At 41.8% G+C, this 24,915-nt stretch overlaps 3 protein-coding genes across 4 annotated transcripts in view; 2 read left to right on the top strand and 1 right to left on the bottom strand.

The window, feature by feature from the left end:
- The window catches only part of lcorl (ligand dependent nuclear receptor corepressor-like), a 28,966-nt gene extending 21,382 nt beyond the window's left edge, over positions 1 to 7,584 (top strand). The window contains exons 7-8 of the mRNA XM_008413050.3: positions 854 to 5,778; positions 5,875 to 7,584. Coding sequence (XP_008411272.1) covers positions 854 to 5,778; positions 5,875 to 5,882 — 4,933 coding nt within the window. The 3' untranslated portion in view covers positions 5,883 to 7,584. The remainder of the gene's footprint in view (positions 1 to 853; positions 5,779 to 5,874) is intronic.
- A 567-nt stretch (positions 7,585 to 8,151) lies between these two features.
- On the bottom strand, positions 8,152 to 22,547 carry ncapg (non-SMC condensin I complex, subunit G). The gene is made up of 22 exons (XM_008413072.3): positions 20,667 to 22,547; positions 20,301 to 20,408; positions 19,343 to 19,576; positions 18,854 to 19,082; positions 18,478 to 18,623; positions 18,291 to 18,375; positions 17,627 to 17,819; positions 17,392 to 17,541; positions 16,148 to 16,288; positions 15,218 to 15,341; positions 14,937 to 15,026; positions 14,013 to 14,201; positions 13,828 to 13,938; positions 12,582 to 12,701; positions 10,993 to 11,229; positions 10,134 to 10,315; positions 9,880 to 10,045; positions 9,265 to 9,432; positions 9,022 to 9,145; positions 8,824 to 8,871; positions 8,629 to 8,698; positions 8,152 to 8,534 (listed from the first exon to the last, which is right to left on the bottom strand). The coding sequence occupies exons 2-22, from the start codon at positions 20,406 to 20,408 to the stop codon at positions 8,408 to 8,410; spliced, it is 3,042 nt and encodes a 1,013-aa protein (XP_008411294.1). The 5' UTR covers positions 20,667 to 22,547; the 3' UTR covers positions 8,152 to 8,407.
- A 60-nt stretch (positions 22,548 to 22,607) lies between these two features.
- Positions 22,608 to 24,915, top strand: part of fam184b (family with sequence similarity 184 member B) — a 32,016-nt gene continuing 29,708 nt past the window's right edge. Inside the window, exon 1 of one of the 2 annotated variants that reach the window (XM_008413083.3) lies at positions 22,608 to 23,191. In XM_008413083.3, coding sequence (XP_008411305.3) covers positions 23,042 to 23,191 — 150 coding nt within the window. In that variant the 5' untranslated portion in view covers positions 22,608 to 23,041. The remainder of the gene's footprint in view (positions 23,192 to 24,915) is intronic. The other variant, XM_017306089.2, reaches the window with a different exon arrangement.

Raw genomic sequence — 24,915 nt, 5'->3', positions numbered from 1 at the left:
TATAACTCCAAAAATGAGAGAATCTGGGGGGAAATAATTACATGGTACAAGTAATTTTTACTGGTATAGAAGAAGCTCTCCATAAATTAAATGTGTAATATAAATAAATACTAACATTCACAATTTAATAAAAAAAGATATTACCAGTACTCTTACCACCAATACTGTAGTTATATAATTTCTGATAACTTTATGATCTTGCCGGGTTGTCTGGAATTATGGCTTCTCTTTAGTGCAGGCAGGCTGAATTGACATGGTTTATTTATTTTTGTCCAGTTAGAGCAATCTTTTAAGATACAAAGTTGAAAATCAGCAAAAGCTAAGCAATATCATATCACTCTTTGTTTTATACTTTTATTTCACCCTAGAAGTTGCTCGTATCCCCATTCAGACTGTATTGTCTACTTTTGTTTTAAAATGAAGCATTATGCCACAAGTCGCTCCCATGTTGCCTTCCTACACATTTAGCACTGCAGTATACATAATCTTAATAGCAGTTAACCATCAACTTGCCACATACTATATGATCATGTTGAAACATCTCTCCACGTAAACATTCGCACGTCATGTATACCATACATGCACAGCAATAGTGTCAGTTCACAATAAATGTTATCTCAAGTCCGGATAAACAGCTCTGTACAGAAATTCACAGTCAGATCAATCCAATCATAAAGACAGATTTGAATTCAATCCTAACTCAAAGTCAGTTTATCATGGTAGGTCTTACTGTTTCTATCTCAATTTATAGTTGGTGACAGCTGTGCTGAAATTCTTTGTGAACAATTATTTGCTGACTTGTGTTTGTTTCGGTTTATCCCTCTAAATGAAGGTTTTGCATTTTTATCTTTAGTTCCTGGCTGCCATCTGTTACAGAAGAAGGGGGAGTTGTGGGACAACGAGGGACTACGTTACGCCATCGTTCTGCTTTGGACACCGTTCTACGTTCTCTCTGCCCACCACACCAGTCCTTACTCTACCAAATCCTTAAATTAGCTCATCAGGAAAAATTGCTTTCATTTCACAGATCAGTTGGTCAGGCTGAGTTTCACTGCTGTCACTGTGGTATAAACCCGCAAGTTGATATAAAACCCCAATCAGTCTTTTTAAATGAATGTAACACCCATCACTACAGGTTCTACTGCCCTTCAGGTGATTGTAATCATCAAAGTCGTTGCAGTTTCCCATACCATCTGGGGGACTCTGAATCTTATGACAGCCTTCATCACCACCCTTTCAAAGACTGTAACAGTGAAAGTCAGCAGGGCTCAAGCTCCGACTGTGTGCAGAGGTGCAGGACAGAAAAGTGTCCAGCTCCATGCTCTGAGACGTTACACTGTAATTCCAGCCAGAGCCACGCAGCAGGCTGTGTAAACATGCTGACGTCAAATGTCTCGTCTACACTGTTATCACAGTCCCCACTGTGTACTTCCTCCTCTAGATTATGCAGGTCTGTATTTCATAAGAAACACCTGTCTTGCTCCTGTTCTTGTTGCCAACCCCATGTCTGTCCGACATCTGTCAGAACCAGAGAAGAAACGGGTTTTGGATATGGGGATAGCGCTTGTACTGTTCTGAACAGAGAGCGGAGTCCTTCTCCTCCTCGTCTTTCTCCTATTCCCCAAGATATCAGTAAGAAAATGGAAGAAAAGCCACCATCGCTTTCCTATCACACTCAGGGGAAGGAAGCTGATCTTACAGGTAAAAACAGTCAGAGGAGTGTTTGCCACATGGCAGGTGTAGATGCAGACGCTGAGCTGCAATATAAGACTATAGGACATAATCAGGCAGAACAGAATCTGGGGGGAAGTTCGCTGCAGGATATTGTAAGACGCGTCACTCGTAATCTGGACACCATCACAGCAGACCCTACTCTGGTCTCTACAACAGCTCTTTATGTTTCTGAAGACCAGTCCTCAGATGCCTCAACCAGCCAGCCATTCCATGCTGATGCCCAGCTGACTGAAATCATTACCACAGTGCTCCACACAGGCAGTGCTAGTGACTACAATCTCAATGAGCTGTTTAACCAGCATCATAACAAAGAGCCAAAGTCACCTAACACCCGTTCCCGTCGGCGGCAGGAAATTCAGGTCGCTACTGCAACACCTGCTGATGATGCGTGTGCCAGAAGGAATGCCTTAGCAATAAAAAGGGAGTTGGCCATGCTTGATCTGTCATACAGTCAGAGAATGGGACCACAAGCTAAAAAAGTAAGAGTGAAAGCAAAAAACATGTCTGTACCTACTTCTGTCACTCCCCCAGACTCAGATCTAATTAAAGAAGTTTGTAGAAGAGAGACAGAAGCCAGGGTAGAACTTGGAAAGAATCTAGATCTAGGGGTTAATGAGGGAACACCATACATAGTTTCTGTTGAAAGTGACAGGGACAAAGCTAAGGAAGATGTGAAGGCAGTGATGGTAACAGATGAACTTGGGACTGAACAGGAAAAGAGAGAAGGGATAACATGTTTTGGCAAAGGTGAGCTTACCATTTCTAATGTTAGACATGCCCCTGAGCTGTTGAACACATGTGGAAAACAAGTCCTAAAAGGTGACCATGCAGTGCAAGCACAGACAGTATCAATGACTCCCCTTTCTACTGACTGTAATAAAGAAGAAGCCATGTTGGATCAAAACTATGATACAGACAGCACACCAGATAAAGGTACTCATAGTCCAATGAATGAGGGGCAGAAATGTAAGTCACACCAGTCCAGGGGAATAAGAAAGTCTGTGAGGAATATAGTCCCTCCACAGCGACTTTCTTCCTACATCACATGGCATACTCCTATTTCTCATGCCTCATCTGTAGAAACTGACATCACCCTGGCAAAATTAGACAGTAAAACCCCTCCGTACCCACAGGAACACAAAGGGAACATTACCTTTGAGCCAACACCTAAGGAATCATCTGAACCAATGTGTAAACAGTTAGAGGGTAAATGTCAGATCTTACAGAAAACTGAGGCCATTGAAAAGGGGAGTTCTCAAAAAGACAGCCCTGAAAAAGAAACTGATAGCAGTGATAATTCTGCATATGGAAGGCTCCGGCCATCTACAAGAAGACTAAAAGCTTTGAAGATGCTCAAAAGTACAATAAATGTTAGCAGCCCACCTAGCCCCAAAATTCAGTACATCAGCCCAATAAAGCTCATGTATGTATCCCAAGTGAAGGATAATGAAGGAGTTAAGTATAGTCTTAAGTCGGCAGGTTCCGGTTCTAGTCTACAAACAGAGGTGGCATTTGACCCATGTGTAGAGTCTTCATGGGCAGGGACACCTCAGAAGCACAAAAGCCAAAGCAAGGAGAATGCAGTATTGCCCGCAAAGAAGAGTCCTTCACCAGCAAAAGCAGTTAACTCACATGAATCACCTACATCGTCACTGGCCAAGTCAGCAACATGTCAGTCTTCACCTAGGTCAGCTGCCTCTTCACCTAAAGGTAGTGCAAGAACAAGTGATGGTACTCCATCCAAACGTTTGTCTGAAACTGAGAACCAGCGATCACCACGCGAGTTGGTGTCCCTCGCAGAAATCACTCCTCCAAAACGACGTCCAGGCCGACCAAGAAAGCTAGGACCCCAGCTCGAGCAAAAAGTGAAAAGGCCCATTGGCCGTCCACGAAAACAGAAAGATTCAAATGCTGTATCGGAGTCTAAGTCACTAAATGGAAAAGGTTCTAAAACTGATGCTGAAGACGATGTCACCAAGAACCTTAAAATAACAGTTGTGTATGGCCGTTCGCGAAGAAACAAACGAGTGGTGTCTGAGAGTTTTGACCAGCTCCAAACAGATTTCAACAATACTTGCCATGCAGTGGATCTTAAAAGTAACTTGGGCTTTTCATTACACTGCTCAACAAGGAGCCCATGTATCATTAAATCATCCCCAGAAGAATTTAGTTTTATTAGAACTGCAAAAGAGCCCCCAACTCAGTCTGTCAGTAGCATTAAAAGTCAGGTGCCTGTTGAATCTGCGCCCTTGAGAAAACCAGGCAGACCTGCAAAAATTAAGATCTCTGGAATTTCAGTCACTGTTACTTCTGCGTCACCTCGGCGTCGTCAAATTCAGATAAATAAAGAGACCCGGATATCACCTAAAGCAAAACCTCCAAAGAAAACACTCCTACTAGAGTCTGAAAAAGAGCCTTGCATAGGCAGCAGTCCATTACCAATTAAAAGTAATTCATCGGAGGTGGTGGAAACAAAGAATAGAAATAAATGTGAACTGCCAAATCAGACTATACCATTAAGGCACTCAAAAAGGGATAGGAAACCCTCAATACACCTTGTGCATGCTGTTGCTACCTCTACCTTTGGGTCATACAAGTGCAGTCATGCTTTGTTGAGGCGCTCCAGGAAGCTTCTTATAAACAAGGCTAGTAGTGAAAGGAGACAGGAGGATCAACAAGCAAGTGCAGAAACTCAGACACTAAAACGACAGCCTTCTAGAAAAGAGCGAGAAAGCATCACTCAAGATCTGAGCAAAGTGGCAAAAGTTTCACTAGATTCAATCTTTAGCCCCAGAGAGACGGTACGGTGGTGGGCGGCATCAGCTAAGGAGAAGACAATGAGCCAGGAGCTTGCCAGACGGATAAGAGTCATCTCTGACACGTGGATCACTCATTCTCCTGATGACCAAGACAAAGAAGTGGTCCATAATTCTAATCTAGACACGATTGGAAACAGTCCAGTAACCAGAAAGTTGAAAAAGTCCTCTGCGGTCAGAGCACTGTTTGATTGTTCACCCAACAAACCAAGGTCCTGTAGCATGCAGCAGATCTGCTCCTGGTTTATGCAGACCACCGAGACACAGTCTTTGGCTATTGTCAAGAAGGCAAGCTCCCGTAATCCATTTGAAATCATGCACTTCCCTCGTTCTACCAATAATAAAAATGTTCGCCACAGTCCGCAGGCAGAGAGACTCCGCAAGCATATCAAGAAGTTTCCAAAGATTGTGCCAAAAAGTCCTCTACAGCATCAGCTGGCTCTGCTACGACTGAGGAAGAAGAAAAAGCTTCATCAGATACGTCGACGACTGTTTGCTTCCAGACTTGCAGTGGGCAAACACAATCGAGGTGTTATGCGGCGGAGATTTAGCTTGTCTGCTCAGTTTCAGGCCACTTTGTTTAGGGTGAGGAGAAGGTTTTTAACTTTGAGAGAAAGGGAGAGGTGGCAATCGTGGAAAAGTAAAAAGAAAAGCAAAAGAAAAATGGCCTCCTCAAACAGGCCAATAGCAAATGTTCTTCAACTAAATCATCATAAAGCATTACACAGATCAGCAAAACAACTACCTGACTCTCTTCAGGAAAGTTCTCCCGCCTGCTCTGTCGATCAAACTCTGAAGCATGCTATCCACAAAGAGCAGAAGCTCTCTTCAAAAGCCTGGAGTCCCGAGAAGCTGAAAGAATGTCGTGTGTTTCTGAGGAAGATCAACTCTCCAGACAACGAGTCAACCGAGGAAGAGGGAGACTCTTGCACTGTGACACTGGATAACGGCTCGCCTTCTACAGACTTCTTCGAAGGAAACGAGAAGGACCTGGAAGGAGTTGCAAAAGCTGTGAGAAATGGAAGAAAAAGGAGCTTGAACAAGAGGATTTGCTCAAGAAAGCAGCCCGATTGTGCACCCAAATCGGTCTCAAATGGGAAACAGAGGGATAAACACAATCAATCTGAGGCAGCATCCCCTGAAACACCCCAACCACCACCAGCAAAAGTGTTGAGACAATCGCGAATGAGGGGCCTGACCGGGCCAAGATGGTGCGACTATGTTATTGGTAACTACCCTTTTCCTAGTTCTTCAATTTGAAGACATTAAAATTTAATAATTACAATGTAGCCTGTCAAATTAAAATGATCTGTTTTTCTGCCAGGAACCTAAATGAAGCAAGGGCTCCTCCTCTTTCTGGGATGAGGCTGCAGTTTAACCTGGTGCCTTTGGACGTTGAGCTGACCACGTGGACTGACCGCCTCACTATGGTTCAGTCTTACACTCAGCAGCTATGTAGCAGTCTAACTTAAAAAAAAAAAGCTTGATGTTGCACTATTGTTATCCATGGACATGTATGTGCTTCTTTTCTCTGATCGTGTATATTAGAGCATTACTCATTACTTTCAAGAGTTTTAATAGGTTGAATATTTATAAAGTGAAGCCTTGTTGTAAGCAAAGACGGAGCTCGACTGCATCAACACAGCGCCGTCAACTCCACCCCACATGAAGGTCAACACCACTTCTCTTCTTTCAGTTTGTAATTTTGCTATTTAAAAATCACTCCTGTTCTAAAATCTGTTAAATATATACTTTTCATATTTATAACAGCTCTTATTTTAGCACTCTTAAAATACAAACTTTAATTAGTTTTTTTTTTTTTATCGCATCAAAGATAAAGCATTGAAATACTTTTAACAATGTTTGTCTAATCCAAGCCCTTGGTTTATTTTGACTTAGCAGACCACAAAAATACTTTTAATGAAGGAATGGTCTTTGATGAATTGTAACTCAATTGACACTTTATGTCCCTTTCAGGTAAGCTGGTAATTTGTCACCCCAACTAAAAGCATTTAATTATTTTTTTGTTTGTTTTTACATCTGCAAGCTTGCAGGGACTACATGCTCCTTGTTGTGTCCCACCAAGCAGTTGTAGGACATAAGCGTTGCTTTCTCTGTCCTTTCGTGGTTAGTCGTAACCTAGTAATCTGTCTCTTTTTTACCTCCAGCATTCACTTAGTTGCTGCCAGATGTACTTCTTGCACTATTCCACGTGAGATTATTAATCCCACTACACAGGCTCCTCCTCCTCCCGTGTTTTGCACAGCCCATATCCCACCCCCAGGTCCTACTGTAAACTTAGAAACTCTCTTTGGTGCAATACAAAGCCAGATGATTTATCATTATTTAGAAATTATTTTATTGCTGACAGACAAATGGATGTACCCAGTTACCATTGCCCTGGGATGTTATTCACCTTTGTCCATTGACATGTAATGAGATTTTAACCCATTAAAACATGTCAGTATGCGCTTGCAGTCACCGATGTCCTCACACTTCAGCATTTAATGGGTTAAAGCAGATCGCTCTGCTTTTCTCTCTTCATAGAAGCAGGAAAGTAACAAAAACTATTTTTCCCACCATAGCATTAAATCATATTCTACTTCTAGCATTATTCATTATAGCAGTATATGAACAGATGGGAGATGTTACTGCTTCTCTGGTGTTTTTTGTTTTTTTCTTAAGATGCCTACCTCCACTGGGGCTGTGCTAAGCCTACTGCTGTTTAGCTTAGTAGTCATAGATGAGGCCAGAGAATTGATTGACCAACACTAATCTGGGATCAATTTGCTTTTCCTGCCATCTAAGAGCACATAGGTCAAAACTTAACCATACAGTGTGTATTATGACTGACTACACATTTGCATAGATTTGTCACTGGTTGCATTTTTATCATAAGGGAGGTTTGTAAGGCTCGGTCTTGTGGTGAATAACCCTGGTGCTCTGTTGTATGTGTTTTTTAAGTGTTTTTATACAGTGCGTTACAGATTCATCAGAGGTGTCTGTAACTGGATCAATAAAGTCTTTTCCAGTAGATCCTGAGTGATTATTGTTAAAATATGCTGTATGAATGGCCCAATGTGGTACATATCTTTAACGAGCCTTCAGTTTAGAGTGAACCCAAAGGTTTGACACTTGTAGGCTGTTTTGAAACATAAGTTTAAGCCATGTTTAAAACAAGCTGCTAGCACAGAATTTCTTTTGTTTTTTATCAATTTGAGTTTAACATGCAGGTAAATATATAGAATATTGTGACATAATTTTTGTCTCATTTCAAAAAGCAAAACTCAGAGGGTATTATAGAAATGTATGTAGAGTAAAAATAATTAAGCTTTTTTTTTTTTAATCATTCAAAAAAAATTGAAAATTTTAGAATAATGCCCTAGTTACACCTGCAAACATTCCTGGACAAAAGAGGGAAGATGGGACACAAGAGAGGACAGAGAGAAAAGTAAGGAAGAATTCCACACTTCTACTGTAGTGTCTATTCTATGTGCCTTATAAATGAAAAAAGTTTTAAAATAGGTCATTCATTGAAGGTGCGCCTTATAGTGCGGAAAATACGGTACTCATGACTAATACATATAGTAAAGGAGACCACTTATTTTTCTATTTGTTTTTATTATAAAAGTTAAGGCAGAAAAAATAATGCCACACAAATAAATTCAGTGAAAGCTTAAGAGATGACAGCAATAGTTATTAGCCGTGAATGTTTAGAGCTTAGTTGCATTTACTAAGACCCAGTAGGTAATGAATAATTATCACTATATAGACATTGCATGTACCAACAGCAATAGGAGACAAATAAATTTCTGTTCCTGCTGAGTAAAACACTTAAACTGTTGAAGAGTGAACATTCACGACACATTGGCCTCTTGATTGATGAGAGGGTTCAGATCCAGTTTGGTTTTCTCCAGAGCAGCAATCTTTGCCCTCCGTGACGAACGCACCACAGGAACGGACTCTGGGACGTTTTCTCCATCACTGCAGCCAAACACAGATGCACACAGGATGTAAAGGCGTGACTGTGAAAGAAAACTGGCATATTTCTGTCCTGTTAAAATAGATCTGAACTCACCTCTCCTCTGATGACTCAGCCTTTCTGCTCGGCCTCCTGCCCCCTTTGGCAGTGCTGGCTTTCCTTTGACCTGTGCAGGCAGACAGACACTCAGGTTACCTCCTGGAGCTGAGTCACCTCCTCCTCCTGTCAGGAGCTCTATAAATAAAACTGTGCTGTGAATAACTCAATGTACAGGCATAGGGTCTGAGTTACCTCTCTTAGGTCTCTTGGTGGATTTTGATGGATCTTCTGTTGCTGCTTCTACAGAGACACAATGCATATTTACAGAAATGAAAGCTTTTTGAAATACACTCAGCGTCTCTCAGGTGATAAGGCCACTCCTTCACACCAGGTATAATTGGATTTACGCACATCAATTCGCTTGACGAGAGAATATTTAAAGGTGTGTACCGTCTGCGTTGACGTCCAGTGGTTGAAGAGCACTGGCGTTGACGACCTCTGCCTGTTCTTTAGAGTCCACCAGCTGACGCAGCATCTTCTCCAGAGCACGGAGGCAAACGCGATCCTTTACCACCTGCCAGGACCCAAAGAGGAGCCGTGAGACAGGAGGAACTGCAGCGTAGATTCAAGCCCGGTTCGTTTCAAAATGCTTCCGAACGGCACCAAAGTGCTTGGTCTTGTTCTCATCCGTACCTGTACGAGCTGCTGCAGCAGTGTAGTCAGGTCGTCCCTCACCGTCTCCTCTTTGCTGAGCTCCAGGTTGCTCAGAGTCTTGGCGTAAAGGCGGACTTCAGGCGCAGTGGGATCTGTGAGCATCTCTCCACACATACGCACTGCCAGGTAGTCATGGACACACACCTCCTGAAAAAAAAAAAAAAAAAAACACACCAGGACAAATGGTCAGGCATATACAGACTACTGAAATTCAGTGAACATGGCTGTCATGTGTGAAGTGCCTTGCAGAAGTATTCACATGTTTCGAGCTTTTTCAGATGTTATCAAATGTAATAAGCCAACACTAAACAGCTCATGATTGTGAAGATTGGTTTTCAAGATATTTTTACTACATGCATTTGTGTCCAAAGGAATGACGCCTCTAAATAAAATCCAGCACAACATACTTCCTTCAGTCGCCCCCTAATTATAGATTCCAGTTGTAAGTAATTTGATAAAAAACCATCTGTATTGTGAAAGCCTGACTGTGATTAAAGATCGTTAGTGAAGAAACAACATTCTGTAACGATCTTCTGCCAGAAGATCTTTGCATGTCGGAAGTTGCTGAAGTTCTTGGACGTTGTTCCGTCTCACCTCTGTGTTAGCTGAAGGTTTGATGAGTCCACTGGGACGGGTCAGCTCAACAAGTAGTTCAACCACGTTGTTAATGTCCACCTCAGCCAGTGGAGAAGTGGCCGGTGCGTTCAGCAGAGTCCGAACCGTTGGCAGGAACGTCTCCTCCACGACCTCCTGGTGGGCCCTGTCACACAAACACCAACTGCTGTGTAATCACAACGCAGAGAGAGGAAATCCTCTGACTAAACCTGAGGCTGTTATCACTGGAGGACCTGCTCTCGCGGGCGTAGAGCTGGAAGAAAACTCCCAGACAGTGGCGCAAGCGGACATCGTCCTCAGTGACAGGGTTGTACCACAGCAGCACCAGGCGTGAGAGCATCTTTGCACTGGAGATGCGGCCCGTGTACATCAGCTTGGCCAGACCCTCTGCCGTCTCCGTCCGCAGGTCAGACATCTGGGTTTGTTTAACAGAAAAACATTCAAAATCCCTCCGAAAGTCAGACACAAATATGGCTGCAGCGATTTTATGGATTATTCTGATGATTAATAGAAAATTGGATTAATGGATTGGCTTATTGCGCAATTTTTTTTTTTAATCTAACCTCTTAAGCTTCTTTCTTAAAATTTTGGAAATGTATATAAAACTACAAAAATTATTGAATTCCTTATTTAAATAAAAATATTTGTATTGCCTCAACTGTAATACCATCATTCCATCCGAATATGCTTCATCATTTGTACCAAAGGATTCATCTGCACAAAAAAAATTTGTCTATCAACATGTGAAAATCTCATCCTTCTTCTTGACTTAAAAATACAGTGCAAGACTGATCTATTTACCATTTTTCTAAAAAATAAATAAATAAAAAAGGTTCCTTAATAGATTTATGGGGGGGTAAAACATTTACAGACAGTTTTTTTTGTTTTATCTTAAATAAAACACAACATCTGCTGTTTGACTAAATGTACATACGTTTTGTACAGTTTTGGCTTAATTACTGCCGAGTGCAACAATTAACCAACTACTAATTTAGTTATTTCAGTAATCGATTCATCACAATTAAATCCAATTTCAACGCTAGACACAAAACACTTATTTGTCAGAGCGGTGTACAAATTAATCAAGCTCACCTCACTGTCCAGGAACTCTGACAGCATCACCAGTATGCTCTGTGCGGTGTCTTCTGGAATGCTCCCCTTGTCCTCGGCTGGTGTCGCGTCGCCTTCCTGCCTGTCGGGTGACAGTGGGGGCTGGACGGTCTGAACGGACGCCGTTTCAGAGAGCAGCTGGAAGCCGAACAGCAGCAGCAGGTCAATGATCGCCCGCAGAGCACTGATGCGGATCTTCACCTCATCCAGCTGGGCGATCTGGAGAAAAAAACAAAAATGAAAACCCAGATTCTAATTTTGTTCTCATTAATGCCTTCAGATCTATGGTGGCTCTTAACTTTAAGAACTACATTACCTGCAGTGGCTCGCAAAATTATTCAAATTTTCTTGGATTTGTCACTTTATGACCATAAACCGGACTATATTTGATGTAAGGTAAGAGAAAAACATTGCTTTATTTCCTCACATAATAATTATCTGGGTATCTGCATCCCTAGAACCAGAACCAAACGAGGAGAAGCAGCGTTCAGCTTCTATGCACCACAAATCTGGAACAAACTTCCAGAAAACTGAAAAACAGCTGAAACACCAACTTCCTTTAAATCTCAACTAAAAACCCACCTGTTTAGAGTTGCATTTGAAACATAATAAATTACGAATTTAACGATGGCATTTGACTTAATGTAATGTTTTGATTGTTGATTCTATGTTGCATGACTTTGTGTTTTTGTGCTTGTTATGATGTAAAGCCCTTTGAAATGCTTTGCTGCCAAAATGTGCTTTACAAATAAAATTTGATGTGATCTGTAGGTTTCAGTTAGTCAAATTTAAGGCATTTCTAACACAACCTTGATTGATGTCTAAAACTGAAAACAAAAAAACATTCGGAGGTGTTTTTTGAGAACTTGCTGCATTACAATTAAGCATTGCAAAACCTGAGATTTCTGGGGTTGTTTGTGGATGTCAACTGTTGTTGCTGTCGTCATTATTGCGTCCCGTCTCTTTGGTTTCATCCAGAGTGGCGATGGTTTTCATCTGCCTCTGTTCATCGCTCTCCCGTGTGTCGAGCCCATCGCCCATGATTGACGCAGAAATGCTAACCAGCTAGCCAACAAGGGTATATTAGCAGCTAACTACTGGTGGCCTCAACCACCTCAGAACATCTGAGTACAACTCATATTTTTGCTTGATAGAAAAGTCCTGCAAGGGAGGGGGGAAAAAAAACTACGAGATGACAGTATATTTCATAAAAATCTAAAATTGAATTTAAGGTTCACTTGCATTTTTTAAAAATGAATTTAAGACCTTTTAAAGTTTTAATTTTAGACACATAAATTTCAGACTTTTTAAGGATGGGCAGACACTATGATTATGTGCTTCTTTGTGTTGACCTAACGCTGGTGGTTGTAGTGTGGAAAAGCAAAGAGGTATGAATGTGTCTTCATTTCGGTTTACGTTAACTTAATATGTTTGAGCCAGGCTGAAGGATTTGTTGCTAGAAAACGAAGCAGCAGTTGTTGTGAACCCACACAAGCATCAGAAGCTGCAAATAAAAAAAAAAAAACTAAATCTGCACACTCTGGTAAGAATCTGTTCAGAAATGAGTTCACCTGCAGCAGGAGGACCATGTGGGTCTTGGCCAGCTCCTTGCTGTGCAGGGTGCAGGTTCCCAAACACACCACGGCCATGTTGCGAACGGCAGGGTGAGCGTTCGCTATGGAGGGAAGGACCTGAGAGGAAAAGCAAAGGAAATGAGACGTGATCCACCGCTCTGCTGTTTCCAATTCTGCAGTTTCAACAACGGATTAATACAGTATTGATAAAATGAGGCTGAGTAAACATTCAGCTAAGTGAACACCCGTTCTGACAGATTGATTCAAAGGAGGAATATTTTTCTTTTATCTCTATTCTTGATAGAGATATTTTGGGTTCTCTCCTTTTTGAAGAGGAAGTATTTTTAAAACAGTCTTAGACAGATGCTATTTTTAAGATCTGTTTGCAACTGTAGTTATCTCTTAACGGCGCCTTCCTTCTGCTTTCTCGTGTTTTTTGTCATCTACTCTGTATACCTGCAGTAAGTTCAGAAAGTTGACATTTTTCTGATGCCTCGACTTCTACAGTTCCCCCCAAAAAGCCACTTCTAGCAGGGAAACTTGAATTGCTTTGATTTCTTTTTTTAGCCCCTCTGCTGCTTTGAAGGAATCGGAGTCAGACTCCGTGCAGCTTGGAGGAACCACTTTGAAGAGCATGTTTGTTAAATGATGGGCACAACGTTTGAGGAATATTTAGCAGCTGCCAAAAACGATTCCTGAACCGTTTTTTTACTCCAGTAACAACTTAGCAGTGCCGCATGAGAGGCTAAGTCAGGAAAGCTTCAGTCCAGTCATCAAGAGCTGGACTGAAGCTTTTGATTAGCTTCAGTCCAGCTCTTGATGGACTGAAGCTACAAGCAGCTCTGTAGCTTCAACAACGCTGAGCAAAAACTTTAATAGAATTTGAATCGACTACAATAAACACAAATTTTCTGTGACTTGGTTTCTGTGATCATTAATCGCCTGATTGACATTCCATGAGTTAAAACTTTTCCAGACTCCAGTTTGAACACATCTCGGTCATTTTGGAAATACAAAAGTTTACTGTGAAATGATCCCAGATTTCTAATCAATTACTAATGTTACAGTCAGCAGGACTTGGAAGGAAGGACAAGAAAGAAGGGAAAGACGTTGTAAGGAAGCACGAAATCGAGGTAGCAAGTTCAGAAGGAAGAACAAGCAAGAAATAAAAAATAAATAAATAAATACTGGAAGGAAGGTAGGTCAAATAAATACCAGAATGAATCGAATGCAGACTAATTACCAGTGATGACATCAAGGCGCTTATAGTGGGACCAGTCCGAGTCTTGATGTTCATCTGCTTCAGCAGTTCGGCGCACATCGTCAGACACCTCAGGAGAGTCTCTGGGTCGTTCTGTCGCAGAATATTGTGTTACATTTTTATCCATCTTTCACGACTGCTGTGAATCTTCTCGTGTCCTCGCACACCTTCTCAGCGCGAGCCTCCCTGTCGACTGGCTGGCTGCTCTGTGAGATCTCCTGCAGGACCTGGTTCCTCTGATCCTCCAGACCCGCGATGGAGTCCTTCAGCTCTGCTGCTCGACTGAAGTCCTGCGCGGCGATGCAGTCCTCCAGGTCCTGTTTGGCCTCCATGAGGCGAACCTTCACCTCTGCAAGCTGGAGGGAACCGCAAGAGAGGAAGAGGAGGATGAGTCGAGTCACTCCTTAGCTGGAGTTAACTAGGAGAGTGGACAAAATCCCCCCCCCCCCTCCACTCATCCAGAAGGTTACAACCGGGTAAGGTAAACTGAAACCAATACACGGTAGAGATGAAACAATTAATCGTGATTAATCGATTGTTCTTGAGATAATAGTCAACTAATTTAATAATCAATTTAAATTATAACTAGAGAATACAGACTTAAGTAAGGGCCATTTGCTGAAAGATTACCTCCTTCCGAGCAGAAATTAAGCCAAAACTTTATTCATATTTGGCATTTAAGATAAAATATATCTTCTCAGTTTGTAAACATGTTCTACTCAGAACTGCAAGTGGGACTGTTTTAGCTTCTCTTGACTACATGAAAGTGATGCTATGATATTGCATTTCCGGGAACATGTTTTTCTTTCTCATTTAAAAAGGGAACTCGTTTGTTTATCTTTGAATGTATATCTAACACTGCAGAGCGTCAAAATAATCAATAGAAATGGGTGTTAGTTGCAGTCCTAATAAGCAGTAAATATACAATCACACTAGCGCATGAAGTACACAAGTTAAATAAACACTTGTGTTTTTGACCGAATCTGTTACGATGTTACCATCAGGTGATGGTTTCACCTGTTCAACAAAACAGCTGTATAATTTTCTGCAATTATGCAATCTGGGAAAATGTTTCTCCAAGTCTAGCCCACCTGGACCTGTTGCCGGCGGCTCCTGTTCTCATCCACCGGCTGACTGGCCTCCATGATGGGTTCTCTCACGTCTGAAATGACCTCTGCCACCTGTTAAAGAAAGCCAGCTCCTTTAAACATGATTCAGAGAGGTAACGATTCAACAGCAAGACCGAGACACCGGAGTCAGTACTGCATTGTTTTTCCGTTTCCGACTAACTGGCTCTTGTTGAGAATCTACTTCAGTTGACAAGACGTCTGACTTGATGAAAATGTTCGTCTAAAGTCAAAGTCCGGCTTACGGTCTGGATGCGTCTTTGGTCGTCTGGGATGAGGGCGAGGAGCTTCTCGGTGAGGAGAGACACCAGAGAAGATGGGGTCTGCGTGAGAGCCAGCATCTCCTGCAGAACCGCCAGAACACGCTTCCTACGAACACAACTCAGTTAGTCCGACATATCATCATACAGAAAGTTATGGCACGGTATGTCACATAACTGTTGTTGAAGTTATGTTCCATAACTTCAGCAACAGATTCAGAGTTTCTATAGATTTTTTTTTTTATTCCTTTTGAATTTATAATTCCTTTTGGAAACAATGGAAGAACAAACTGACAGATAGATGGACGAGACAGAAGTTATTGCGATAATGTCTATTTCAGACCATTTTCAGGTAATGGCATAATAATGCAAGTACACCCTCTCAAAGATCAATAAACCGACAAGTAAAACCGGGTCAATATTAACAGCGTATGTTTATTTTCCAGTGGAGGAGGCTGGACATATGGGGTTTACTTGGTCATGTGACAGGGATGCAGTGCAGGAGTGTTTAAATGAGGCAGAGAAGCAACATAAGTGGTATGGTCGTTTTTGATAATGTTGAAAGTCCAGGATAACATATACATCAGTAAATATCGGTTATTGGTCAACAGCAATCATATCAGCTCAAATTTTTATATCTTTGCATCTTTAATTGGAATTTATTGATCGCTCTGGTTTCTTTTACATTTTTTGTTGGGAAATTCATTACCAGCTTTGCATAAAAAAAATTAAAAAAAAGGACAGATTGATGAGCCAATGGATACAATGATAGATAGTAAACTGAAACTGAGCTTTAGTTTGTACATCTACATCTAAGTCTGTGTGCTTCATCCACCCTTGTACCCATTCATCAACTTATCCATAGACAAAGATTCAGTTTGGCATTACATCCAGATATTTTTGCTCTGGGTTTACCTGCCGCCTTCCTCGTTGGTTTCGAGGCAACCGATGAGATGAATGAGCTGCTGGGAGATGAACTCCTTGGTCATGACGAGCTCCAGCTGGTTGAAGTCAGCCCTCTGCTCCTCTGTCAGCACAGGCACCGCCTTCAGATAGCTACAGCAGACAAAGCAAAGAGTCAGTTAAACTCCAGCAGTAGCATCACCCTCCACCCTTAACTCTTTACAAACACACACACACACCAGCAAGGCAGTACGCAGTAAGTCGCTTTCTGCAAGTTCAAGTATGAAGCATCTTAGGCAAGCCTGGCAGCTAAAAAACACATTTTTATTTAAAATAAAAGTCACACTTAAATATAAAAAAAGTGAGTAAAACACACACAAATGGTTAGTCACACTTTAAATAAATTAAATGGTAAGGCTTCAGTTATCCACACAGTTACATACATAAAGTACTCTTCAGGAAACAGGGCCTTCAGATACCTGCGGTTACAACATTGTCATAGAAATTTAGATTTTCAGATTTATTGTGTCACAAAGTAGCTACAATAACATTAACTACATACAAGAAAAACACAAAGGAACATATTTTTCTTTGCAGCTGATACAAAGAGGCACAAGATCTTACTCTAGAGGGGGAGACAGACTCCAGCCAAATGGAAATCAAAAGCAACTATTTAAAAATCGATTACAGCCCTTAGAAATAAAGCTCTAAAGTGTTCATTTATTTTCTGCAGTCATTGCTGGGTAATATCTCTTTGTAATATCTGGAAAATATGTTTTAATTTTATAGCCTGCCAAGTTTCCACAAAGCAAATATAACAGAAGGAAGAACAAGATTTGTACTGAATCTATGAAAGTTTTGTGCACATTTAAAAGAAAAAATCTTATAAAAAAAATAATTTAAAAAAATCACATGCAACTGCTCATCCAGTCCTCTGTCACCATTTTGTACAACTTTCTTTCCCACAATTCCTATGCTATGTATTCTACTGTTTGCACCTCCACCAATAGCGTGACTTCAGCTGCTGTTGATCCATGGTGCATTCACTTGATGGAAAAATACTGGGTTTTTCAAGTTACCAACTGCCTGCACTTCTCTGTGTGCATCTCTTCATATCTTACAAGGTCCAACCAAACCAGAAAGCTTATGTTTTTGAAATCCACTGACTTTGTCAAACTCATTTAGAATAAACTTTGAAAATGCAAAATACGGACTGCACAATACTTATTTTGTGACTCTCTTATCTAGTAACTTACCCAAAGAGGTAGTCGCCATAGGTTGCAGCATCTGGCAGCACTTGTTCAAGCATTTCCTCCCCATCATCTCCTTTACCCTTCAGGAACTCACACAGAGATCTCCAGTAAAGAACATTTTCACAGGTCAAAGAGTCCTCCGGGATCACCTTCCTGTTGTTAAATCAAAACTTTATTAGTTTATGTCAGAGAGATGTTTAAATTGGCGCACATGAAAGAAGGAAATCCGAGAGCCTACCTGTCGTCGAGCTGCGCTCTGTTCTGCAGCAGCTCTTCGGCTGGCATCGTTTTAAAGATGGCCTTCAGGGTTTCCATAGCGGTTTCTGCACAGTTCTCCACGTCCAGCCGATGGAGCAACTCGATGACGTTTCCATCCAGCCGAAGCAGCCAAGCCGGCAGCAGGCGACTGCAAACGATGTCTCTCACCGACTCTGAGACACACAAAGCCGGTCGAAAAGACTGATTTAACACAAACACACTCATCTGAAACTACTGGCCTTTAAGTTTATTTAAGAGCCACAATGTGCACAAAAAAACTGAAATATATAAAGACATCTTTTTAAAATCAATAAAAGATGTCTTCCATGTTTGTATTTATTGTCGTCTTGTATCTTAAACTTCTTGGAAACAGAAACTACACTAAAAGGTCAAACTGGTTTCGACACACTAATAGTTTAAATATTAAAAGGTGCTATTTAAGCTAAATTAATCATCAACCTGATAGATTTTTAATAGATTTGAGAAGGCTAAAAATATTTTTTTATACATCTAAGCCTGATGATATTTTTAATACGTACTGATGCCATTGTGTCAAAGTGTTAAGCGAGACTTTATCTGTTCGCCACAGCCATTCTGATGCAATGGAGATTTTTATTTTTAACCATGAAAAAACAAAACATTACCTGAGGTGTCATGGAGACCTTGCTGCAGCAGACCGACTCTCTGTGCGATGGTAAGAGCTTTAATGTGAACCTTTTCAGAGAGAACCTTTAGCCGAAGACAGGAAAATAAAGGTGAAATTACAGAAGAAGCCAGAGTTCCCAGCATTTTACCAACACACATCTTTTAGCTGACTGATTGCATGTGTACCTGGTAGGCCAGCTTGCGGACGTTCTCTTTAATGTCTCGAGTGCGTTTGAGAACTTTAGGCAGAGTCCGTGGCGACATTGCGATGCAGGAAAGAACGGCACGTCGCACCTCCGCGTTACTGTCATTTTCTAGAATTAACATGTAAGCTGAAAATACAGACGAGACTAAGAATGAGACAGCTGACGGGCCAATGCAAATAGAGGAATCACAAACTTGGATTAAACAACGATCGACAGTTATCAAGACATGTACATTAGCAGAACAAAACAGATAAATAATAAATTAGCCATAAAACTGGGTGCTTAGCAACTTTCTGAAGTGCAATACTTACAAGATTTAAAATTAACAAGTAAAACAATAAAATAAAAAATCAAACCATTGATGGTGGGACAGTCGGGTTCCTTTGGCTGTTGGAGGCGGGTCATCGCTAAAGCAGCCTGGATCCTCACGTTGGGGAACTTGTCCGTGACGCGGACCAGCATGGCTTGGTGGATCCGGTCGAAGAGGTCATCGTCGATCTGGGCGTTCTCCGCCATGCCGCCCAGCAACTTGTTGATCAACTGGCACGCTCTGAAGCGCACTGCGTGATTGCTGGCTTTGTGAGACTGAAGGGAGAAATGGAGGGGGAAAAGCCAACAAGTTTCACGTCGTCACATCAGGTTGGTGGTGCAGGTATTTTAACTGTGAAGGGTCATTTAGACATCCAGGTAGCGGTGCATGTCCTCAAAAAATTTCTACTCTGTAAAATATGTTTAATAATTTTTTTTACACTTTTAAATTTGGAATCTGAAAGTCTTCTTTTAGATAAATCTTATACTGCTGAGTGCTAATAAAGGTCAAAAAGAATATCATATACGCTTAATACCTCTAACAGAAAGTTGAAGATGAAACTCAGAAACGGATGATCATCTTCATCTTCTTCCTCCTCCTCCTCTTCTTCCTGCTGCTCATCCTCTGCATTGGGCGGAGGCTGGAAACTTGTGGCAAACTTGGCCACAAACTCGATCACATTTTCAACAGCAGGCTCTCGTTTGTACACAATCATTGCATACTTCAGGTAGTGGACAAACTCTTCATGGAACAGAGTCTTGTCCTCGAGCTGGAGGAGGAAGTGAAACATGTGACAAACATTCAACTCTAAAACAAATAGAAGCAAAACAGTATTTTGGATTGAAATAATAATTTTAAAAAAAACACTGTCTTGCTGAAGTATCAACCACAAACTTCATTTCATGCTGTTCAGAGGATGGATTGAACAGCACTCCGTGTGATCTCCAAAATCTGGGATTTTGTTCAATACAGAGTTCTCCAATCCTGGCCCAATGTCGTGCATGCTTTATGTTCCTCCTTGCTATTTGACACCTGGCTTAAATGAATGGGTGATTAACAGAGGTTAGCAGCAACTGAAGGCGTGCTAAAGAGGCAATTCAAACACTTGAATCATTGTGTTGAAGTTGGGAAACATCTAAAACATGCAGGCTAGGGTTGGGGATCACTGGTGTAACGTATTCAAACATCTGCACAACGTTATCCCTGACCTGTGTTCTTTTTGTTTTTGTCTTCATGGCATCGTTTCTTCTCTAATGTTCTCTTAGACCATCCGAAATTAAATTGCAACCAAATTATGCAACTTCTAAAGCCCCGTAGTTGCACTTTTATTTGTAAAATTTTTTGAAAACCATGCATTTTGGTCTATGACATAAGATTGTCAATAAAATCTATTGAAGTGTGTGGTTATAAAGGTTCAAGTAAGGCAGTGTTTATTTGAAACGGGTTTATTAGAGAAAGGTGTGTTTGGCAGGTAGCACGATCAGCAGCTGTACCTTGTTGTAGCGACTCTTCAGGCTCGCCACCAGCTTCGCCTTGTTGTTGTGTCCTTTTTGAGCCCGTTGAAACGCCTCCTTTAGCTCTATCTCACTGTCCGCAGTCATCTAACACCAAAAAGTATCACATAAATATGAAAACACATGTATACAACAGCAGACGTTTTGCAAAGTAGAGAGTAACGTTTCTTTTCCAGCACCGACACAGCAGCAGTCTGATTGTTTAGATGTCCGACACACTTTACACGTAAACAAGAGCCAAAAAGCAAGTCCCTCCCGACAAACCGAGCTTTGTTTAATACAACATAAGTTTAATGTTACATGAAAATGGTTCGGCTATCAATCTTAAAAGGGTTATACGTTTACCTTGCTGTGAGCTTTCTAGTCGCAAAACTGCCGCCTGTTTTCAAATTCAACCGTAGGAGGCGAGTTTCCTTTTCTATGAAGCCTTTAGGCCTCTACCGCCACCTGCTGGATGGGAGGGAAGGCTCTAACTGTGAGTTTGCACTTACTGGTTGTTCCTGCGCTTTCTCCCTTTTTATGTTGCAATAGTTATACTGCAAAGCTATGCCTCTGCATCACTGATATCCAATGTTTTTACAAATCATCATGAATTTGCTAAAACTGTCACTCTGGGGAATGTACTGAATGTAATTCCATCCATTATTCAGATAATGACAAATTGAAATCAGTTCATTTTAATTGTATTGTATGTCCACAATAAAACAAGCAAATGTTTTTCCATGGATCAATTCCACATAACAGTAAAATATCATCACGTAGCTCACAGAAAACACAAGTAGCCAAAAACATGTTCACCGAAAACTTATAAACAACTGCACTATGTAATGAAATGTTGAAGTAAGTCGTGTAAACTGTCTAAACAGGAGCTCAGCATTTTAACAATTATAGTCTGGTGGTTCTATTTTCACTGCTGCTGGATGCGTGTCTGATGATAGTAGTTCAAAATGTTCCTAGAGAGAGAATGAGGAGTGCCTGACAGCGTCCTATAAGCTCTGCTCCTGCAGCATGTCTCACTCAGCTCCTGAACAGATGGTGGAGACACCTCTGACCCTTCAGCTCCCTCTGTCTCGTTGCTGCTTGAGTTGCACCCAGAAATGCACATTTTATATATAAAACCCTGTTTCGATAGTATTTGTTGTACTAGTACCTTGGTTTAGTTAATTGTTAATTGTATAATATACTACAGTATGTATTCATGTTGCAGCAAAGATAACACATCATTATCCCATTTGTGATGGATTTGTTGTTAGGGGGGGTGTGGGGGGGTGAACAACCTATAGCACATGTGCGTTTTGAGCATTGGTGGCACCAAGCGGCATGGGTGCCACAGTAAGTTTGCTGGCAGTCTTAAACTATGGGCTCCATATAGGATTGTCAGTGGGCTAATCATCAGAGATTAACTGGACATACATTTTATGCTAGACAACTCTGCCCAAGTGTGTTCAGATTGTTTAATTTTCTTCATATCAGTGTGTGATCCAACATTTGGAGCCAACTGGTTTTCCAGTATCGGTTGGATTAAGTGGACCCAAGAATGTGCTGTACAGGGAAGAGAAGCCCAGCCTTGGTAAAATCGTGAGGCATAGATAAATGCATGGGTGTGGGTCAAAACTCATTTTGGCACCTGCAACTTACAAGGGTTGGCAATGCTGAACAAACGTGGAGGAGCAGCAGAGCACAGGAGTTGATGAGTCACATGCCAGTGACACAACAAGAGTGGTCACTGGCAGATAACCCTCCAGCTGTTAAAACTGGTATTTCCTTAACTGGAGAGCTGAGTTGTGCTGCTTTCTCCTCTGTCAACATGAATGTATTTTTGATTCATTTATGACCCCAACAGTAAAAAAGCAATGGAGATTCTGGCTTCTGGCTTTGGTTTGCCACCCAAGAATAAGGGTGGCAAAGCAAACGATCACCCCTTTTGTTAACTGCAGCCGCCCCTGTGCATGTCCTACATTTCACTGAAAGCTATCCCTGGAGTAAAAATGGGATTCAGAACGCTGGATTTTTTTTCTGGATTTGCTGTGTTTTGTCCAACAGTTTCATTGCTCTTTCCCATCTGGGCCACCATAAAGCTCCTCTGAGGGTGTTTTCTGTTAAATGCTATTACAATGCATATTTGTCTCGGTGTTCCTATAGTCTCTGTGTATGTTCATCCAACTGATCACACCGACCCGGGAGACCCTCCTCCTCCTCCTCCTCCTCCCCTCCGTAGAGCGATCAGGGGCGGGGCAGCACTGCAGCAGTGAGCCTCTCCAGCAGCTGTCTCCGGTAATGTTCCACAGATACACACGCCCCTCTCCGCCCCGGCCCCCAGACAGGTGGTCGCACTGTACGCTCACATCCTCCCTATTAGAATAAGGACAAAATATATACATCTGCTGGCAATAGGACAGGCTCGGCTGGCGCAAGCGCGTCCCCGATGGACTTCCAGCGTGTGACCTCCGCGATCACCGGGCGGCCAGCAGGAGGAGAGCGGGGCAGCAACCGGAACGCACCAGGAGAGCCCCGACGATCTACCGCCGGATTCCTGGAGATGCCGAGAGAGGATCTGCGCGCGGAGGGATGAGATGCGCGAGTAGGAAGCTGACGCGATTTCCGTGGGATTTTTCATCCGCGAGGCGGAAGGATCATTTCTGACAATCCTCCGGTCTTGGGAAGTTCCCCTGGGAGAGAGAGAGAGAGACGGAGAGAGAGAGGTGGTGGGGGGTTCCATTATGGCTTCAGGCGCCGGTAAGGCTGCACAGTCCCCCGGGCCGGGCTCCACCGTCAACGGGACTGCGGCAGAGTTGGCGACCATCGAGCAGGAGCTCTATGACTACCAGATGCACAACAAGATGTGCAAGAAGATCGCTCAGCTCACCAAGGTAAGATCCTCTGCTGACAGCGTGCGAGAGAGAGAGAGAGAGAGGCGCGCCGCCTGATGCCCATCTGTCGGGCTGACAGCGTGATCCGACGCCTGACTCAGTATCACACCTTCGGATGTTGTACTGCAAAACAGGCACGCAGTCAGAAAAAAACATTCTAAAATGCTTTGCCAGTAGGCTTACAATGCGAAAGGTGATGGAGATGTTCAGCCACATCATCTCGGAGAAACTTGGATCAGGTTGGAGCGGCTTCGTGACTGACGGTAATCTGACATAGATCACCAAGAGCTTTAGGTGTAGGCTGCAGATCTCCATCGAGCTGGGAGCCGCGGTAAAAATGTGATTCTGTGGATTATCTCCGTACCCCTTTCCGTGTGATTTAGACTTTCATCAACCAAAGCACACTGAATTGTCTTGTTGTGTGCTGTATAAATAAACTTGCCTTGCCCTAAAGGCTTCATGTCACTGATACAAAAATCCAGAACAGACAAAAGAAGCACACATCTCAAGAAATCAATTACCAAAAAAAAAAAAAAAAAAAGGAACTAGGCAGTCCCCTGCAATAGACTCCAACAAACAAACTGCCCATACATTTTTTTTTATCTGGTAAGATACTATCAAGTAGTATTTTTTCCCCCACTAAAAACAAAAAAAATACTGTATTCAAGAATAATAAGAATAATAATAAAAACAGCAGGTAATGAATATGGATTTCCTCCTCAAGGTTTCACAAATTACAATGTTTGTAAAAAAAAAAGAAAGGGGGCAACTGTTAGTTCTGCTTTGTGTTTTATGGGTCATTTGCATCACAAGAGAACAAGACCAAAGATGATCAGTTGTCCTTATGCTGGAAGAATAATTTCTGATAGATTACACTATAGATACTTTATCAGATACACCATCCTACTCCCGATTTTTTCAACAGAACTGCCTTATTGTTTTCTGTGGCATTACAAAACTTCAAATGGAATGTCAGGAATCTAATAGAAATTGATTTTAGTCCATGTTGGGATAATATCATAAAATTGCTGCAGATGTGTCTATTATGCAAATCTCTCCTTCCCAAAAGGTGCTCTTTAGATTCAGACATCAGGACCATCCAGGACACTGGAGTAAAGTGAGCCTTTTACCGTGTTAAAGAAACAGGATGGACTCATGCTTTCATAATGTTTATAAATGCCAAATTCTGAGTTCACCATGTGAATGTTGCAGACCAAAATCGGATGAGACAACTTACTCCCAATCCTTTGGTGTCCTATTTTGGTGAATGTTTGGGAATTTTAGCCTAGTTTTCCTGTTTGTAGCTTACAAAAGTATACCTACCTTGGTCTTATGCTGTTGCAGCCCGCCGTCTTCAACTTAGAACATGTTGTGCTTTCAGAGATCTTATTCTGCGTAGCTTAAAAAGTGGTTATCTCTGTTACTGCTACTTTTCCATCACCTGGAACCGGTTTTCCATTTACATCTAAACAACTCACCATATATTTTCTCTTTCTGAGATGTTTACCTGTAAACCTGGGTGACGTCAACATCCCAGTAGATGAGCAGTTTCATTGACAAGTTAAAGATGCTTCAGATGTTCATATTTAGATGTTTCAAATCAGCTTGTACGGTGAAGCCGAAGCAATAAATAACAACGATAATTGTTTTCACAAATTTATCAGGTACAGATCTAATATCTGTTTAAAATTTTCCGTCGGATTGGTTTTAGTGCTCATAAAATG

Source organism: Poecilia reticulata, chromosome 1 (genome assembly GCF_904066995.2).
Source record: "Poecilia reticulata chromosome 1, P_reticulata-male-v2, whole genome shotgun sequence".
In the NCBI taxonomy this organism is placed as follows: domain Eukaryota; kingdom Metazoa; phylum Chordata; class Actinopteri; order Cyprinodontiformes; family Poeciliidae; genus Poecilia; species Poecilia reticulata.
The sequence above is the reverse complement of the archived record's forward strand: the minus strand, read 5'-3'. Positions and strand labels throughout refer to the sequence as shown.

Bases quoted from the DNA above. Each gene is read 5' to 3' on its own strand.
- ncapg (XM_008413072.3), bottom strand. From the start codon at position 20,408: ATGACTGCGGACAGTGAGATAGAGCTAAAGGAGGCGTTTCAACGGGCT. The intron at 15,027-15,217 runs GTAAGCCGGACT...TTTCTTTAACAG, and splicing joins ACCAAAGACGCATCCAGACC to GTGGCAGAGGTCATTTCAGA. The intron at 9,433-9,879 runs GTGAGACGGAAC...TTTTTTTTTCAG, and splicing joins AACCTTCAGCTAACACAGAG to GAGGTGTGTGTCCATGACTA.